General features: G+C 54.4%; 2 protein-coding genes across 2 annotated transcripts; one reads left to right on the top strand and one right to left on the bottom strand.

Annotated features, from left to right (window-relative positions):
• Positions 1-888: 888 nt before the first annotated feature.
• Positions 889-4,387, bottom strand: MPI (mannose phosphate isomerase). The gene is made up of 8 exons (XM_054078131.1): positions 4,256-4,387; positions 3,898-4,025; positions 2,991-3,191; positions 2,764-2,905; positions 2,436-2,618; positions 2,152-2,325; positions 1,805-2,013; positions 889-1,115 (listed from the first exon to the last, which is right to left on the bottom strand). Exons 1-8 carry the CDS (start codon positions 4,269-4,271, stop codon positions 897-899), a joined length of 1,272 nt encoding a protein of 423 aa, XP_053934106.1. The 5' UTR covers positions 4,272-4,387; the 3' UTR covers positions 889-896.
• A 999-nt stretch (positions 4,388-5,386) lies between these two features.
• SCAMP2 (secretory carrier membrane protein 2) lies at positions 5,387-19,597 on the top strand. The gene is made up of 9 exons (XM_054078094.1): positions 5,387-5,552; positions 10,490-10,570; positions 11,653-11,742; positions 12,683-12,800; positions 13,688-13,816; positions 14,119-14,278; positions 15,084-15,185; positions 17,127-17,244; positions 18,228-19,597. The coding sequence occupies exons 1-9, from the start codon at positions 5,496-5,498 to the stop codon at positions 18,372-18,374; spliced, it is 1,002 nt and encodes a 333-aa protein (XP_053934069.1). The 5' UTR covers positions 5,387-5,495; the 3' UTR covers positions 18,375-19,597.
• The last annotated feature ends 43 nt before the right edge of the window (positions 19,598-19,640 follow it).

Below are 19,640 nucleotides of genomic sequence, written 5' to 3'. Positions count from 1 at the left end.
TGCTACCTAGAGGACAATCAGCTGCTTCTGAAGAAACTTTATTTAAATATTTCATGTCCAGAGACCTGAACTGGGTTTTTTGTATTTTCCTTGTTAAAGGGAGCACGCAATAAAGTGGATCTCGTTACTCAGCAGCGTGTTGGTGCTGTGAGTCCTGCTCCCCCCTGCAGTCCCGCTCAGGAAGGCTCCTTCCCTGACCCTGGTGTGTTTTTCAAGCCATCTGGTTTCCCTCATCACATTTTACCCCCATGTCCTGTGTCGCAATGCAGAATAGGTCTCAGCCAGCTCTGGGGAATGCTGGAGCTGCCACCAGCCTCCTTCACCCGTTCCTAATCCCTGCAATGTCAGCTTCTCCCTGTCCTGCTCCCATCACACTGTCCTGCACAGAGGACAAAGTCACCACTTTATTCACAGCACCAGAGGCTTCTCCAGCTCCACCATCCTGCCAAGCAGCCCCTTGTTACAGCTGGAGAGGGACTGCCTGACATCAGCCGGGCTCGGATAGAGCCCACCAAATGCCCACAAACAGTAGAAAACCTCAGCATCACGTTTGCAGCAGCTTCTGGAAGCCGGGCAGAGACGCTCGAGAGCCGGAGTGCAGCATCCAGGCCTCCCCGCTGAAGGAAAGCTCAGGGGGATAATGAAACGAGTCACGGCATTAAGGGGGTGATGTTTTGAGGACGTGGCTATCGAGCTGTGAGGGGAGAAGCTCTTTCTCTGCCTGCTCCGTGCCACATCCAAGGAGTCGATTCTTGGAATTGCTCTCTAAACATCGGGTATGGGCTGTTTTGGGGCTTTAATAGATGGAGAGGAGACACTGGAGTGAGATGACTTTGCCCAGGCCAGTTTCTATCTACTCGAAAGTGGAGTGATAGGGGAAGCGTCCCGGGTGCCGCTCAGAGGAGGCAGCAGGCTCGGAAGAGCAGCATCCCATCCGGCGAGGAGAGGTGGAGGGAGATGCTCTCGTTGGCAGAGATGAAGAGCACGGAGCCGCGGCGCAGAGGCATTTCAGAGGCTGCGGCTGTGGAGGTGCCCACAGCTGTCCCCTGGATCACCAGCAGGATGCTGGCAGAGTCCACGGCGGAGACGAGGTACAGCTTGATGGAGGCGGGGATCTGCAATGGAAAGGGTAACCGTGGTATGAGACTTCCCCAGCTTTCCTTTTCTTTGGAGAGCTGGAAGGGGGTGATCCCCATTCCCAGCCCGCAGCTGCCTCTGCTATGCGCAGGCCAAGCCCAGGGACTCAGCTTAGCCAAGGACACCAAGGCTGCACCCCTGAGACCTCCTCCTGGTCCTCCCTCTGCCTGGAGCTACTGGAGAAGGCACATGAGCCCTAAGCGGGGGGAACAGGGGAGGGAGAGGAGCCTGCAGGGCTGCCTGAGGGTGACACCAGCATCTGTCCATCCTCCCTGGAGCAGCAGCCACAAGGGTGAGCAAACCCATACCAAGAAAAGTCCAGCTAACACCGAGATGTCCTACCAAGAGCGCAGTGGAGATGGGAGAAAGCTGGGGTCCTCCTACGTGTCCTCAAAGTGGACCAAATGGCAGGAAGATGTGCCAGGGGACAGCTAAGTTGGATTTTGGGAAAGGGTTCTTCACCCAGAGGGTGGTGGAGAACTGGAACAGCTCCTCAGGGAAGCGGTCATGGCACCAAGCCTGACAACATTCCAGAAGCATGTGGACAAGGCTCTCAGCCCACGGTGTGAGAGCTGGAGTTGTCCTGTGCAGGGACAGGAGCTGGACTTGATCCCTGTGGGTCCCTTCCACTGCAAGACATTCCATGATTCTATGAGCTGCTGCTCACCTCTATCTTCATGACAGCAAAGTCTGGCACGGGTGGGTCGTAGAGGTAGACGCTGGGGTCGAGCTGGCTCTGCGTGGCCGGGAAGATCTTGGAGCTGCTGGGCGCCGGCGTGTAGTTGAGCATCTCACATAAGGTGAGGACATCGATGAATTTGGGAGTGAGCCCGGCGCGGACTGTGTTATCCGAGCACGCCATGCACTCCACGCAATCTGCAGGGACGACACAGCACTGTCAGCACATCCCAGCCCTTCCAAACAGCCCAAGAGGGGTCCTACCTTGTGCAGGAGACCAGGGCCATCCTGGGGGACAACCACTGCAAGGTGGGGAGAGCCCGCCACGACGCTCACCTCCATGCAGGTAGGCATGGGGCTCATTGGCTCCCAGGTACATGGCTTCTCCTGGCTCCAGCCTCACCAGGTTGAGAAAGTAGATGGTGAAGCAGCCGATGTCCCCTGGAAACTGGGAGTGCAGCCGCAGCAGAAGGTCCCCGTTGCTGGCTGACGTGTCCTTCCCTTCCGCTGCTGCATGGGCAGAGTGGGAACAACGCTGAGGAGGGAGCTGAAGGCTGCCCCAACCCCTCCTGTAACCCCAGCCCCCCCTAAACCATTCGGGGTGGGCAGAGGGGACCCACCTTCCTGGGAGACCCTCTTCACCAGCGTGTTCAGCTGGTCGACGAAGAACTTCTTCTCACTCTTCATCAGGCGAGTGAAGCAGACGCGGAGGGCGGCCGAGACACCACGGGGGTCGTCACTCCCGCTCCGCTCCAGCTGCTCCGCTGCCACCTCCCCAATCAGCGCCCGCAGCTCGGGGACAGCTGCCGGGGTGGCCAGTCCAAGTCAAGCCTGGTGGCCACCACCCTGGAGGACACCACCATCCCATCCGAAGGTGTGTCCCCACCCCAGGGAGGGAAAGGGGCAGAAGGGTCCGGCCTTGCATCCTCCCTCTCTCCTTATCCTTACCCTGGAGGAAGGAGACGATCTCCTCCACTGGCCGGAAGCCGCACAAGCCCTCAAAGGGGGTGAGAGCGATGGCCATCTCGGGCTTGTGGTTGACATCAGGGTAGTGCTCGGGGAACTGTGCATGCAGCTTTGCTGCCAGCTCCTGCAGAGGGGACAGAGGAGTGGGGGACATCCCCAGGGAGACGGAGCCCAGCCAGAGCTTATCCCACCCCAGGGATTCTCCCTACCTTGTTGGGGTGCGCCTGGATGGAGAGGGCGGTGTTGACTGACAGCACCTTGAAGAGGAAGGGCAGGTGCCCCTGGAAAGCATCCAGCACCTTCTCCCCCAGGCAGGCGGGGTTGGCCGTGATCCACTGGCCCAGGGTCTTTTGAGGGATACGGTTATCCAAGATGACGGAGTCACCTCGGGGGTGTGTGCCCATCCAGAGCTGCGGGAGACAGAGGGACAGACAGATGGGCCCCTGAGTTGCGCAGCCAATGGAAGGTCTTTGGCTCTTCTGGAGGCTGCTTGGCCGTGGAGGAGATCGTCAAGGGCCAAGGGGGCTGAGATTCTCCTCTTCACCTCAAGCCAGCTGGGTGGGATGGAGATGGGACTGGGATGGAGACATGGACATGTGGCCAGTTGGGATGGAGACAGGGCTGGGATGGACACACAGATACGCATCCGGGAACTCAGCTGCAGCCGGATGGGATAGAGACAGGGTGAGGATGGACACATGGGACACGTGGCCAGTTGGGATAGAGACAAGGCTGGGATGGACACATGGATGCGTGGCCACTTGGGATGGAGACAAGGCTGGGATGGACACACGGACACGTAGCCAGCTGGGGTTGCCAGCTGGTGTGGAGACAGCGCTGGGATGGACACATGGATGCATGGCCAGTTGAGATGGAGACAAGGCTGGGATGGACACATGGATGTGTGGCCACTTGGGATGGAGACAAGGCTGGGATAGACACACGGACACGTAGCCAGCTGGGGTGGCCAGCTGGTGTGGAGACAGCGCTGGGATGGACACATGGATGCATGGCCAGTTGGGATGGAGACAAAAGTAGGATGGACACAGGGATGCATGACCAGTAGGGACAACTACAGGGCTGGGACGGACACACAAATGCGCGTCCGGCACTCACCTCCGCGTAGGGCTGCTCGGGCTGGATCTGGACGAGCGGATCGCTGCTGGCCACCAGCTTGGCCACCTCACTCTGCAGCCCCAGCTTGCCCCAGGCGTAGCTCTGCACGGCGCAGGACAGCGGGAACACTGCGGGGAGAGCGGCGTTAGGGGGCGGCGACACCCCGGACACCCCGGGATGGGCGTTAGGGGGGCGGCGACACCCCGGGATGGGCGGTACGGGCCGGGAGGAGCCCCCGCCCGAAACCCTCGGGGGATCCGGGGCGAGGTTGGGGGGGGGAGGGAAAGGCAATGCTGATCCCGGTTGGGGGATCGGCGGGTCCCCCCGGTGCCCCCGGTGCCCGGAGCCCGCCCCTCACCGCGGCTCTCCGCCATGGCTCGGCAGGGCACGCCGGGAGCCGCGCCGGTACCGCCCTCACGGGCGGGAGCAGCTCCAGCACCCTATAGCGGCCATAGGGGCGGGGGATGGGGGTGTGACAGGGGGCTGTGGCATAGGGGGTCCTATAGGGGTCCTATAAGGGCTGTGCTATACAGGCTATGTTATAGGGGTTTCTATAGGGGCTCCGCTATAGGGGGTCCTATAGGGGGTGTGCTATAGGGGCTGCATTATAGGGGTTGCGCTATAGGGTATTCCTATAGAGAATCATAGAATCACCAGGTTGGAAAAGACCTCTTGGATCATCGAGCCCAAACATTCCTATCTGCCACTAAACCATGTCCCTGAGGCTACGCTGCTATAGGGGGTCCTATAGGGCTGCGCTATAAGGGATGCCCTAGAGGGCCTGTGCTACAAGGGATGCGCTAAAGGGGGGGGGGTTCCCTATAGGGGCCGTGCCATAGGGGTATCCCAAAGGGGCTATTCTACAGGGGATCCTCTAGAGGGGCTATGCTATAGGGGTTGCCCAATATAGGCCGTGCTATAGGGGCTGCTATAGGGGGCCTGTGTTAGGGAGGCATAGAGAGGGATCTTGCAGGGAATCGCCTATAGGGTATGTGCTATAGGGAGGCCCTGTAGGGGCTGCGCTATAGGGTATCCTATACAGGACCCTACAGGGAAAGTGCTATAGGAGCTGTCCTATAGGGGATCCTCTACAGGTGCTGTACTATAGGGAGTGTCCTATAGGGGCTGTGCTATTGGCACTGCTGGGGGGGTATCCTATAAGGGATACCTATAGGGGCTGTGCTATAAGGGCTGCCCTATAGGGGATCCCTTTAGGGGATCCACTCTAGTCACCGTTCCATAGGGGTCTCCTATAGGGGACGGGGCTGTGGCCCCTATGGGGCTGCTCTCTGGCCCCCCCCCCCGGTCCCTCTATAGATGCCGGGGCCTTTAGGGTTAAACCTCGCGAGGCGGGGGGGGCGGGAGGTGCCGCTGTGACGTCACGGAGAGGCCACGCCCCCGGTGCGCCGAAGAGGCTGCGCGTCGGATCACGTGTCTGACCCGGAAGCGTCTGCGTGGTGGGCGCAGCGCGTCACGTGCCCGGCAGAGCCGATCACGTGTCTAACGCAGAAGCGGCTGAGCGGCGGGAGGCGCGGGTCACGTGGCTGTCCCGGAAGCGGCGGCGCGGCGGGAGGCGCGGGGCAGCGCGGGCCGCGCCTATGTCGGGCTTCGACACCAACCCGTTCGCCGATCCGGTGGACATCAACCCCTTCCAGGTGGGTGTCTAGCGCTGCGCGGGGCCGTTTTCCGTTCCTCTCCGCCCCTCACCGCTGCCTACTGGCGCCGCCGCCGCTCCCGCCGCGGCCGGGGCACCGAGACCCCCAGCAAGGGACGAGGGAACCGTGGGGTCACCACTTATTGGCACCGCGGTCACCTAGGCTGGCCCCGTCCTACCCCAGGGACCCCTTCCCGGGACAGCCTCATGTCCCCTCTCCCCGCGCCTGGGGGTCCCGGGGGTCCCTGCTCCTCGTGGCCGGGGTCACCCAGGCATGGACAGAGAAAGGACAGCGTGCTCCCGGGGGTTCCTGCTCTACGGCCCTGTGGACACCTGGGTGGACTTGGCCTTGCCCACAAGCACTCCTTCCTGGGACCCACAGGGCACTCTTCCAGGGGCTGGGATCCCTGGAGCCACCATTTCCCCCACCACCACTGATGTCTGTGGGCTCTGGGGGTCCTCGCTTCCCCACCCCAGGATGATTAAGTGGGAGCTCGGCTCTGCCTGGGGCTACCTCATTGCTTTATTCCTGTGCCTTGGGATCTGGGAGTCCTAGGTGTCCCCACTGCCACTTCCCAGACAGGTGAGACCCAGCCCTGCTCTCAGAGATCCCTTCTTGGAACCCCCGGGACTGCCCTGTCCCTGCTCTGTCCATTCCTGGGAGTCCCAGGGATCTCTGCTTCCCCTCCGCAGCCAGGTAGGATCTGGCCCTGCCTACAGGGATCCCTTTCTGGTATCCCTGGGGTCACCTTTCCTTAGGCTTGGACTGCCAGGACTGCTCTGTTCCTCTCTCCCATGCCTGGGGGTCCCGGAGCTCCCTGCTCCCCCTCCCCAGTCTTGGGGTCACCGAGGCATGGATGGAGTAGGGGCAGGGTGGCCTTGGGGGTCTCTGCTCCTGCTTCCCAGACCAAGGGTGACTCAGACAGGTCCCAGCCCTCCCCATAGGGAACCCTTCCAGGGCTTTTCCAGCTCTTAAAACAAAGCCTAAAAGGTAACACGTCTCCTTTGGTTGGGGTTTTTAGGGGCCGAGGGCTTTGAGGCTCTTGGGTGCTTTGCTTTTCCTGGGTTTCTCTTTCATGGGATTAACTGCTGCGGGGCCCTTACGTAGGGAGCTGGCTGGGAATTTCCTGGCCAAGACAAAATGAAACTCTCTGAAGCTCTAGCGGACAAAGATCTGTTGGAGCGAGTCCAAAGGAGGCCACAAAGATGATCTGAGGGCTGAAGCACCTCCCATACGAGGACAGGCTGAGAGAGTTGGGGTTGTTCAGCCTGGAGTGGAAAAGGCTCCGGGGAGACCTCAGAGCAGCTTCCAGTACTGAAAGGGGCTCCAGGAAAGCCGGGAAGGTGCTCTTCATCAGGGATTGCAGGGATAGGATGAGGAGGAACAGTATTAAGCTGAAAGAGGGGAGATTGAGATGAGATCTTAGGAAGAAATGTTTTGCTGTGAGAGTGGGGAGGTGATTGCCCAGAGCAGTGGTGGCTGCCCCGTCCCTGGAGGCATCCAAGGCCAGGTTGGATGGGGCTTTGAGCAAACCCATCCAAGGAAAAAATCCTTTCTGTGTCTCAGTATCATTTTAATGTGCTCTTGTGTGTCTTGGGAAGGATTTGGATCACTGTGTCCCTACAGTATTCCTTCCATGGTGGGAGTACAGGGTGGCTTACATGTACAGTGGCTGTTCCTGTAAAGATTTACTGCTTCGGCACTTAGGAAGTAACTATCCCACTGCTTTGTGCTCGATAGCTGCCCTGGTATCTGACCGAATAGGGCCGGGCTTGCGCTTTACTCACTGTTCAAACAGAGGGATCGGAAACAGTTTGCCATTGGGAACGCTGTTGTCAAACTGATGTCTGAGTGAGGATACCCCTGTGGTTGTCTGATGGCTCTTTGCTGGCCCAGGTGGGCCCTATGGTGGATTTTATTGATCCTTGTGGGACCACGAGGGTTTGTGTTCACCTTCATCCCTGTTTTTAACAACAAATTCCCACAATTGTCCACAGCTGGACATGGGGAATCTCTGCTTACTGCTGCCTGGAGCCTCAAAACCCCATCTCTCTGGTTTGAAAGTGACATCTTGCGATGTAGGACATCTATAAATCTGGTGATTTCTGCTGGATTTGGATCTGCATGCTGTGTGGGGCTAGAGGAACGGTATTCCCTTGTGGTAGGCGCTGACATTAGGCTGCATCTCGAACCCTGAGTTCAGTTTTAGGTCCCTCTGTACCAGAAAGACATTGAGGGGCTGGAGTGTGTCCAGAGAAGGATCTGGAGCCCAGGGGTTCTGGGAGCTGCTGAGGGACCTGAGGCAGTTTAGCCTGGAGAAGAAGAGACTGAGTAGAGACCACATTGCTCTCTGCAACTCCTGGGAAGGAGGTTGTAGTGAGGTGGGTGCTGGTCTCCTCTCTCAAGGAACAAGTGATAAGATGCGAGGGAATAGCCTCAGGTTGTGCTGGGGGAGGTTTATATTGGATATTATGAAAAATTTCTTTAATGAAAGAGTGGTGAAGCCCTGGCAGAGGCTGCCCAGGGTAGTGGTGGAATCTCCATCCCTGGAGGGGTTCAAAAAGCATGTGGCTGTAGCACTTCAGAGCATGGATTAGGAGGTGGTGTTGGGCTGATTGTTGGACTGAATGAGCTCAGAGGTCTTTTCCAACCTTAGTAATTCTGTGATTCTATCCTAATTGCTGACTTGCGAGCATGAAGTTTTTGGCTGGACGCATCCATTGAATAAAATGGAATAGCTGGAGAAGTAGCAGAGCTGTTGGATGCTCAGACTCATGTTTGGCTCTGGAGGAGGAAACGCGTTGAGAAGAATTGCTGAGTGTAACTGAGGATCCTAACAATGTAATTCTCTGAAACAAAAGGCTCATGGGGCCTTTGGAACAGAGGGAGGGCACTGTTTCTTCCTCAGAGGAAGAACAGCTAGGTAACACGGCTTCGATTGGCTCAGTCGATGAATAAAGTCCCTGTTTTGCAGCATAGAGGGTCAGGCGTGTGCTTGTTCAAATGGGTCAATGCCTTTTGGCCTGTGGTTGACAGAAAATAACTGTTCCGTGTGAAGTTTGTGGGCAGCTCCTTGCTCATCTTCTCATGTTTCTCCTGCTTCCTCACCCATCACGCTGTCCCCTCCAGGCCTGCGGAAGCTGGTGCCTCTGTTTTGTGGCTGCTCTTTTCCTTCCTGCCCTCTCCCGGGCACAGACACATCCAAACACACTTCAGTTTTGTTGCCAGTTCCCTGCTCTTTATCTATTTTTGACACCCTTGCGCAAGAGCGAGTTCAGCGGAGCTACCTTCCCTGGGCTGTGCTGCTGAATTAAGCGATTTTTTTTTAAGTGATGCAGTAAGAGGAGAGCTCGTCTCCCTCTGAAACCAAGCTGGAAGTGGTGAAACAGCGGTGCTACTCGCCCTGTCCTGCCCAACCACTGGCAGTCTGCCTTTTCCATGGCAGGGCTTGTGCTGCCGAGCCTCCACTCTGTTCTTTGGAATGGAGGTGAGCGGCAGGAGGAGAGGAATGTGTGTTTCCCCCCAGTATCCCAGTCTTTCTCTTTGTTTCCGAGCCCTTTCCTCCCACTGAAGCTCTTAAAGTGGTTACACAGCCTTTGCTTTCCTTTTCCCATGTCTATAAGGGAGTTTTAGTTCCTTGCGCTGTTGTCTTCTGCTGGATTTGGGTCAGGCTGGGACCTTGTCTGCTCTGGATGTAAGGGCACAGCACTGGCACGTGTGGCTACCATGCTGGAACAGCTACCACATGCCTGTAAAACTGGTTAAGCTGCAACCTCCAGAGGAGCAGGCAGTGAAATAAAACCCGTGCCTCAAGTCCCAGCAGCCGTCATTCCCAGCGTGGCGGTTCTGCTGGTGCTCCCCGTATCTTCCAGCCCTGCCCTGTAGGGGAATTGTATTTCATCAAGCAGCATCCAAAAATCTCCCAGTCGGAGATTCCTCAGCCCACAGTGATTCATAAACTGGAGCAACCTGTTGCGTGGGGAGTGCCTGCTCTCGAGGAGCTGCAAAGTCATTCATTAACCACTCTGTACGCCTCTCGCTCAACAGAAGGCAGCGCTAAAACCCCAAGGAACGGCTCCAGCGAGCTGCACCCGAGCCAAACGGCTTTTCCACAGTGCACAGACCCAGTCAGCCTCTGCATGCCTTCATTGCTCGCTCTCACCTCATCACAGCCTCAATTGCTTCTCACCCCATTAAGCACTAAATCAAAGGAGTGCAGGGATAGGAAGAGGAGGAACGGTTTTGAGCTGAAAGAGGGGAGATTGGGATGACATGTGAGAAAGAAATGTTTTCCTGTGAGGGTGGGGAGGCCCTGGCCCAGGTTGTCCAGCGAAGTGGTGGCTGCCCCATCCCTGGAGGTGTTCAAGGCCAGGCTGGACGGGGCTTGGAGCAACTTGATCCAGTGGGAGGTGGGTGCTGGCCTCTTCTTGCGAGGAACAAGGGATAGGAGGAGAGGAATTGGCTTCAAATTGTGCCAAGGGAGGCTTAGATTGGATACGAGGAAAAAAATCTTCACTGGAAGCATTCTGAGGCATTGGCAGAGGCTGCCCAGGACAGTGGTGGAATCTCCATCCCTGGAGGTGTTTAAAAGCTGGGCAGATGAGGTGCCCAGGGGTGTGGTTCAGTAGTGGACATATATGGTTGGACTCTTATGATCTCAAATATCTTTTCCAACCAAACAATTCCATGATTCTAAAAGCTTGTTGTAGTTCTTCTCTTGGCTGAAGAGGAGATGGCTTCTGCTGGCAGATCTTACGTTGCCGATAGTCATCTCCTTGTTCCTTGCCAGCCAAGGCCATCCACCTGTGGTGGGGCTGCATTTTGCCCCATCCTCTTCCCAGTAAATAATCCGATGGAAGGCAGATGGTGTGGATAATGTATAAGCTAATGCTGACCTGTGTTGGATGCTGATTAGCTTTTGCTCTCTCTCCTTCCAGGATCCCTCGGTGACACAGCTCACAAATGCAAACCAAAGTGGCTTGGATGAATTCAACCCCTTTTCGGAGAGCTCCCAGCTGGTACGTGCCCTCTCTCTTTGCTCTGGGTGTCCTGATGGTGGTTTTAACAGCGTAGAAGCTCCCTTGGTAGCCACAGCTTAAAAGCATGAGGTGTTTGCAGCTGATTTCTCCATGGGCAGTGGTTTGCGTGCATGGCAAACTGTGAGCCACTGCTCCTGCACTGGAGCACTAATAAACTCCCAGTCAGAGCTCTCTGCTCGCATGGAACAGCTCCTCGCCAACTCATTGCTGGCTCACAGTCAAGCTACATGAAGTGTAAAGGGAAAGATGGTTTGTGGCAGGACACATCAATATTGATTTGGTCTCTGGGTCGGGAGCTGAGCTACTGCAGCGGTACCAGTGATGGGTCACTGTGAGGGCTTTGTTCTTACTTCCTGGATGCTGCTGCGGGTGAGATGGATCGCACTGGCATGGACAATTTGGGAATAATGTACTTTCTTCTCTCACTTTTTATTCTGGAATGAAAGAGGTTCATTTGGGCTTGTTCAGCCTGGAGAAGAGAAGGCTCCAGAGAGCCCTTAGAGCAGCTTGCAGTACTGAAAAGGGCTCCAGGAAAGCTGGGGAGGGGCTCTTGATCAGGGAGTGCAGGAATAGAAGGAGGAGGAGCAGTTTTCAGTTGAAATAGGGAAGATTGAGATGAGATCTTAGGAAGAAGTGTTTTCCTGTGAGGGTGGGGAGGCCCTGGCCCAGGTTGCCCAGAGCAGTGGTGGCTGCCCCATCCCTGGAGGTGTTCAAAGCCAGGTTGGATGGGGCTTGGAGCAACCTGATCCAGTGGGAAGTGTCCCTGCCCATGGCAGGGGTTGGAGCTGGGTCGGCTTTAAGGTCCCTTCCAACCCAAACTAGTCCATGATTCTAAAACAATATTTGGAGTTCAAACAACCGATCAAAATCCCTTTTTGTTTCTCCTTTGCCCAATGCCTGTTATCCTCAGATGATGCTCCCCCTCAGAGCATTAAGGAACTAATGAACTTCTGCGAACACAGAGTTGCTTTCTGTTTTAGTAGTGCCAAAACTTGAACTCTTCTTGGCTAGAAGCAGCAATGTGTAATGTTTTTGCCTTGTTGCTTGTGATTTATGCGCAGACAAATGCAGCACGGACGACGCCAGCCACGCAGCCCTCCAGCCACTCGCAGCCTGCTGTTCTGCAGACGTCAGTGGAGCCCACTCCCCAGGTATGGCAACCACTCGCTGCCACTGAGCTCCTGTGGGCCTCTGGAAGCATGTGGGAATGGCATTCTCTGGGGCTGGAAAGCTGCAGATAGCTTCTTAAGCTTGTATTTGTAGCTGCCTCGCGAAGTGGATCTGTGTAGGGAATACACACACAATTCTTTTCCCTATCTTTTTCCCTGTCCCTCTGGAGGCAGAGCTCATATTACCTCATATCCTCTTTGCTCTGGCTTCCCTCTGCCAGTGCTGGAATGTATCCTGCTAATGCTTTTAGCTTAGTTGTGGTGCCTGATCAGTTGTGGTGGGTTCCAAGCAGGTAAATGCAGTCCAGCCACACTGCAGCCACTGTTTATACTGGCTGACCAGTACCGGACTGCCAGGACCACCTCATTCACAGAGCAGAGGCTGCTAGGAGATCCTTGGATCGGCTCTCAGAATAGCAAGCGGGTAGAAGAGGCCCTTAAGAGGTGTGGTGGACAGCTTTGCCTTTCCTTTGAGCCTCCTCTCCCAGTTGGGAAGGGAATTGTCCCAGTAAACTCAGGAGTCCAGCTCACTGCTGTGCTCTAAGAGCTCTCAGAGCAAGGAAGCAAACTGGGAGGGAGAAGAAGCTGCCAGAAAAGCACAGCTTTACTGAAAGGGAAGGCCATGGAGGATGGACAGTAAGATAGCTTCTTGTGGGCTCTTCCAGCCCTATCTTCCTGTGGGATAAGAAAGGAACATCTAGGTGGAGTTCTGCTTTGATCCTGATTTCATCCTTTTGTAGGTAATGTAGAAAGCCTTGAGATGTTTCACATCAGCCATGGGTGGTCAGCGTTTGGATTTTCCTCAACCATTGCTATTGGATTGCTTTTGCTTCTGTTCCAGTTTGGCATCTGGTGTGTTTACTGGTAGAATTGCCACTGCCTCAGTTCAGGAAGGACTTAACTTTCTCTCCCCCTACTTTAGGCTGTGGCTGCGGCAGCACAGGCTGGGCTCCTTCAGCAGCAGGCGGAGTTAGAGCGGAAGGCAGCTGAGTTGGAGAAAAAGGAACGGGAACTGCAAAGTAATGCAGCCAGCATTAATCGTGAGTAGTGCTTCCTGCAGCCCTCTTGGGACTGTACTTCTCATCCCATAACTTACAAGGTGGGAAACAAGCTCAGAAATGTGATGCTGGAGACCAGCTCTGGGTCTCTGCCCTTGAGCAAGCTCTCAGCATATGTGTCAGCCTACATTAAGTGCTTCGAACACTCATCTTATATTCACATCTGAGCTGTTGTGTGATGCTGCCACGTTAAGGGTTTCCACTGACAGCCATCAAGCTTTGTTTTCAGTCTCGAGGCTCTCTTAACCACAGCAAAACAACATTTTCCCCTAACAGCAGTTTTAAATGGCTGATTCTGGACTTGTAGTGTTGATGGCTGTGATGGTCCTGTGGCTGTTGCAGGGGAATTCTGCTTCCCACAGAGGAAAGCCCTCAAACCAGGCTGACCTGCCTCACTGCTGCCAGCAGTTACCTCATCGCTGCTGTGCTTCTTGGTTACTGGCCTGCAGGGAAGATGGGGAGGGGGTCTTGATCGTGGAGTGCAGGGATGGGACGAGGGGAATGGTTTTCAGCTGAAAGAGGGGAGAATGAGATGAGCTCTTAGGAAGAAATGTTTTCCTGTGAGGGTGGGGAGGCCCTGGCCCAGGGTGCCCAGAGCAGTGGTGGCTGCCCCATCCCTGGAGGTGTTCAAGGCCAGGTCGGATGGGGCTTGGAGCAACCTGATCCAGTGAGAGATGTTCCTGCCCATGGCAGAGGCTTGGAACTGGATGGGCTTTAAAGTTCTTTCCATCCCAGACCATTCTATGATTCCTACCCAGACCAATCCTCTCCCAGGGCTTTAATATCCATATATATTAATGACTATGTGCAAATTAGTCTTTCAATGAGAGCAGAGGGATTGAAGAACCTCTCCTTTCTCCTTTCCACAGCGAGGCAAAACAACTGGCCGCCTCTTCCCAAGAGATGTCCCATCAAGCCCTGTTTTTACCAGGATTTTTCTGCAGACATCCCAGCCGACTACCAACGGATATGCAAGATGCTGTATTACTTGTGGATGCGTAAGTAATAGCTTCAACTGCAATAAAAACTCTAAGAAGATTCTGTATCAAATGCTGAGCTTTCACCTGCAGTAAATCCTGCAGGTGTTGTCGGCAAGGGTACAATAATTTATCTCTCCCTTTCTTATGTGGGCAGATGTAAAGGATTCCTTTCAAGGGAGGGAAGGCGATTAGATGGCCTAAAGTCTCCTTAATTTCTGCAGAGCTCCATGTGTCCAGTGAGAGATTAGGGCTGCTTGGAGAGACTTCTAAGTTTTCCAAGAGCTTACTGCTGTTTCTCCTCTCTCTCCCATCCCAAACAGTGCATTCGATTACCCTGCTCCTAAACCTGCTGGCTTGCCTGGCGTGGTTCACAGTCGCGATGGAAAGAGGAGTGGACTTTGGTCTCTCGATCCTGTGGTTTGTTTTATTCACCCCTTGTGCCTTTCTCTGCTGGTACCGACCAATTTACAAGGCTTTCAGGCAAGTGCTGTTTTCTTCTGTGACGATGATGTAGCTTTTAGTGGGAGGAGCTTTGCTTTTGTCTGTTCCAGTCATATATTGCCTGCAGTATTTTTCCAGCTCTTTGCATCATTAAACAGATCAAACCCACTTGTTCCTAAACACATTAGCAGTATCAAATGAAACTTGATTACAGTGGTCTTTTTTCATCTTGAAATCCAAGCCTAGCCAGTCGCAGGGCCTTGCTTTTTAATTGATTCCTGGTAAATGGTTTGGTACATTATTGTGTTGAGCACACTGTGAGTGTTACAGAAACTGCCTTCACCCCATCTTGCACTGGGCAGAACGCTGCTTTTGTGACACACAGTGAACATCTTGTAAGTCCTCAGTGAACCTCGTGAAGTTCAACAAGGCCAAGTGCAAGGTCCTGCACCCGGGTCAGGGCCATCCCATGCATGAACACAGGCTGGGTGGAGGATGGATTTGGAGCAGCTCTGAAGAGAAGGACTTGGGAGCCTGGTCAATGAGAAACTCAGCCTGAGTCGTCAATGTGTGCTCATAGCCCAGAAAGCCAGCTGTGTCCTGAGCTGCATCCAGAGCAGTGGGACCAGCAGGGAGAGGTTTCTGCCCCTCTGCTCTGCTGAGATCTTCGAGGTCCTTTCCAACCCAAACCATTTAATGATAAGTTCCTCCTGAAATCACTTCCTTTTAGCAGCTTTCCCCTGGAGAATGGAATTCACTGAAATCTTTTCCCTCCTCTTAGAGAAGGGAGTCTGTGCAGGGATCATATCCCTGGGTTTCACTCCTGCTGCCCTCTTTCCTTTAGGTCTGACAGCTCCTTCAGCTTCTTCGTCTTCTTTTTCGTCTTCTTCTGCCAAATAGCAATCTACATCATCCAGGCTGTTGGCATTCCTGGCTGGGGAGACAGGTAAGCTTGGCATCACGGGTTGCTCTGTCTCAGCCCTGCATGGATGCTTCTTCTTACCATGGTTGTGTCTGTCTGTCAGAAGCTTTGGGGTCAGTTCCTGACAGCTGCCTGTTCTTTTTCTTGTGGTTTTCCTCTGTTGCCTTCCCTCATAGAGGCCGGGGATGAGAGGTCTCCGACCTGAAGCCTGGGTATGGCTTCACTCAACACTGCTGCGAACAGCCCGATTCTGTCCCCAAATCCTTCCTGAATTTCTTCAGTGCATTGTCTATGGGCTGTGCTTCAAAGAATGAGCAGAAAGGGTTTGATCTTCACCCTTCCTTGATGGCATTTTGCCGTTTGGATATCTGGAGCAGGTCCAGCAGCTGCCCCTGCATGAAAGCCCTGGCTTTCCTTTTGCCTTGCTGCCTTGGCTACGGATCAGATTCCCTCCTCACTGGGAACAGTGAAAAGGTTAAGAGCTAGTGGTTTTTCTCCCGAGGGGGAGCCTTCAGGTGACGGGCGCAGTGAAACTGCTCTCTATTTTTGTCCACTGCCTGCAGAAGGGCCCATGGGCAAAGCTGTCCTTGTGCTCCCTCCCCTGCCTGCTGCTGCCTGAGTCATGGGAGTCTGGGAGGGCTTTGGAGAACGTGTGCTGAGCTTTCTGCTGCGTTTCCTCGAGCCAGACAGCATGTTTATTTTTGGCTGTAGAGCATGGTGTGCCTTTCTGCTTCCTTGTCCTGAGGAAGAAGTTGTGCAGCACATCAAATTGTGAGCACTTGTTGAGGCCACACCTCGAATCCTGGGTCCAGTTTTGGGCCACTCACTACAAGAAAGACACTGAGGGGCTGGAGTGCATCCAGAGAAGGGAAGGGAGCTGAGGAAGGGTCTGGAGCCCAGGGGTTCTGCGAGTGGCTGGGAGACCTGGGGCTGTTTCTGCTGGAGAAGAGGAGGCTGAGGGGAGACCTCATCGCTCTCTGCACCTCCCGGAAAGGAGGTTGTAGTGAGTTGGGTGCTGGGGCTTTTCTCTCAGGGAACAAGTCATAGGATGAGAGGAAACTGCCTCAAGTTGCGTTAGGGGAGGTTTAAATTGGATATGAAGAAAAATTTCTTTGCTGAAGGGTTCTCAGGCACTGGCAGAGGCTGCCCAGGGCAGTGGTGGAGTCTCCACCCCTGGAATTGTTTAGAAGTTGGGCAGACAAGGTTTTCGAGGATCTGGTTCAGTAGTGGACAAGTATGGTTGGATTTGATCTCAAAGGTTGGATTTGATGATTCTGTGAAACGGGATGGTTCAGCTTGCTTGATTCCTTCTCTCATGGTGGCACACAGCTTGCTTGGTTTAGCAGTCAGAAAGATTCTTTTCTCCAGCATCCAGTTAGGGGTATTTGAGTGAGGCACCTTGGTATTTTCACCCACTAATAACTCCCAGCATCCTTCCTGCCCCTTTCCTTCAACAACTGCCAGTGTCCTTCTTTCTGTAGCTCCTTTCTTCATCCCTTCCTTCCCTTTCCTCCCTGTCCCAACACGTACGTCCCTGTCACGGTGATGTGTAGGTCTGGGCTCTGGATCTGCCAGCTGCTCTCCTCCGATGTAGACGAACTCGCCTGCCTGTGCACCACTTGGCTGGGTTTTGAGGAGGTGTTCATGGAAATGACTCGATTTATGTCAGTGCCAAAGATATTGGTTGCCGCTTAAGCGGGGTGGGCCAGGAACCAGGGCTGTAACGCAGGTGGGATGAGCACGATTCTCCCGCTTCTAAAAATGATAATGGAAATTCTGGCCCCCAAACAAGTGCCTGGATGAGCTATGAGTCCCTGTTTCCACAGCCGTTATGTTTGGGTTTGCACTTCCCTGTAACCTTCCCCAAAGGCTCTTGTGCAACCGTTGGTGCCTCTTCTCCATCTGTTCCATCACCTGCTGTGCTTCGAGTGCTCGCCAGGCTCACCCTGCCCTCCTCTCTCACAGCGGATGGATTGCGGCACTGTCGGAGCTGCATGGGAACCTGGCCGTGGCTATTATCATGATGGTGGTGGCAGGATTCTTCACACTGTGTGCGGTTCTCTCCCTCTTCCTCCTGAAGCAGGTGAGTAGCTCGGAGGCAAGGCGAGGTCTCGACTGGAAGATCTGCAGGTGAGGCTGCTCCCCAGGGTATCCTGGGGTTGCCACCTCTCATCCGTCTGGGAATTACCTCGCTTTTGAAGATGTAATCGGACACTGTCAGTCAAGAGCTTTTATTGAAAGCAATTTTGCTTGTGCTTCCCACATCAATATCAAGTTGGGTGAACTCTAAGGGGACTTGCAGGTGGGAAAGTGGCCTTTGAGGAGGGAATAAGAGGCACAAAAGGCTTAGTCAGGTACACCATTAACCGTGCCTGTTGGGATAAATCAAAGGAGGGTGTAGCACGGCTTGATGCATTGCCTTCTGTCCAGAGAAGATGATCCCAAATGTCACCCTCATTGAACACAGGCATCCAGTTTCTTGTATCTCCCTCTAGTGTGACTCTGCCCAGTGTGGGCTGAGTGTACGCATTGCTAGTTTGGTTATCCAGGGCTTTACAGTCCCTGCTGCCACAATGTGGTGGGGCTTTTCAAAGCCTGGTGGAGCTCCAAACATGTGCCTTCCTGCTGGCTTCCAAACATGTCCTTCTATTCCTCCTCCTGACTGACCACACGAGGTTTGCATTGCTGCAATTAACAGCAGAGAGGCAGCTTGGAGGAAGGTTGCCCAGAGAAATGAGCAGAAAAGTTCTGCTGTGAGGGTGGGAAGGCCCTGGCCCAGGTTGCCCAGAGGAGTGGTGGCTGCTCCGTCCCTGGAGGTGTTCAAGGCCAGGTTGGATTCCAGTGGGAATGGAACTGGATGGGCTTTAAGGTCCCTTCCACCCCAAACCATTCCATGATTTTGCCAAGTGCTCTACGTTTTACAACAAACGAGGGTTTCCTGAAGGTGCCCCCATTGCGTGCTGGTTGCTCCAGCCCAGTAGGGCTGAGAAGTGGCCAGCACTGTATTTGCAGCAAGCCCATCACCACATCCTCATGTTTTTTCCCCCCTCCCCTCCTGTTTGCCAGGTGCATTCCCTGTATCGGCGCACAGGAGCCAGTTTCCAAAGGGCACAGGAAGAGTTTTCCCAAGGCATCCTCACCAACAGGAGCTTCCAGAACGCCGCGGCGGGGGCAGCCTCCTCAGCTGCACAGAGTGCTTTCCGGGGGAACTAGCTCTTCCCAAGCTGCCTCGCCCTTGCTTCCTCTGTCGTCATCACCCCAACCTTCTATTTTTTTTTTTTTTCCTTTAAAGATGCACTTTTGGGGAGTATTTTGTGCTCTGTGATACCGACTCCAGCTGAGAAGAGGGCTGGGTTTTTAGCTCCAGCTGTGCTACATTTCTGATCATGACAGTTACTTTTCCCTGTCTTGTTTTAGAGTGTGGGGAGATGGGGGAGCAGTTCTCCAAAGCAAATCTGTTTCTCTCTCCAGAACCTAACGAGCATTTGTCTCTCTCCCTCCCCTCGCCCTGTCTGTAGGGGGAAAGCGAGGGGGTGTGGGTGTTTGGTTTTATTCTCTTTCCTGTTGGCCTTTGCCATGAAGAATTTGATTATCTGTTGGGTTGGGCAGTGGGTTGTAACTTGCATGTTGTTTGTGTCGTTAATTTTAAGAGCGGAAACTTGTACTTTTTGGTTTATTACACTTACACCATGCTGCATTTTGACCTCTTTAACTCCCTGGCTTCCCAAGAAGCAGGGTGACATGGCATGAGGGAAAACCTGGGAGCATGGGTGTTGGATGGGAAGGAAATGCTATTCATTATGTTCCCCTGTAGCAGATCCCCACTCTCCTTCCATGAGGATCCTGCTAACAATGTCTCTTGGGGCACAGGCAGGGAGAGAAGGGATCGGAGTCTTCACCGTGGCCTTAAACCAAAGGAAGGGGGGGAAAAAGGGATTTTTTTACTCCCCAGCTCTGCTGATTGGGAGCATCGGCACCGCAGACACTGGCTCAAACACCGCGTGGTGCCTGCGCTGGCCTTCTCCAAATGCCCTTTAGTGGGACAACTCCTCCCTGCCTTCCTTCACCCATGTATGGTCTTTTTCCGCTGGGAAAGAACTGGTTGAGTGTTTAGCTTGGAAAGCTGTGTCCGGAGATGGGATTGATGTCCCTTTGGAGGTGGATGCAGTACAGGGGAGGCGATGGGGAGAGTCCCTGTCCCCCCCAACTCCCTAATTTGGTGGGAGGGGGGCTTTAAGTACAGACCTGACTGCTCTGCTGCCCATTTCTGTCCCCTCCAGCCCTGGAAGGAGTTGCAATTGGTATCCCCGTCCCTGTCCTCGCCCATTACCCGGCGGGTTTTCCCCCCGCCCCGCCTCCTGTATTATTGAGCCCCGCGTCTGATCTTTTCATGTAAAAGAAGAAAAAGTTAATAATAAAATGTATATGTGCTCAAAATTGACCCCGAGGCTGCGCGGGGGGCGTGGCCTAAGAAGGCTC

This window comes from Cuculus canorus, chromosome 12 (assembly GCF_017976375.1).
Source record: "Cuculus canorus isolate bCucCan1 chromosome 12, bCucCan1.pri, whole genome shotgun sequence".
Taxonomy (NCBI): Eukaryota; Metazoa; Chordata; class Aves; order Cuculiformes; family Cuculidae; genus Cuculus; species Cuculus canorus.
This window is presented reverse-complemented; position numbering and strand designations above follow the sequence as displayed.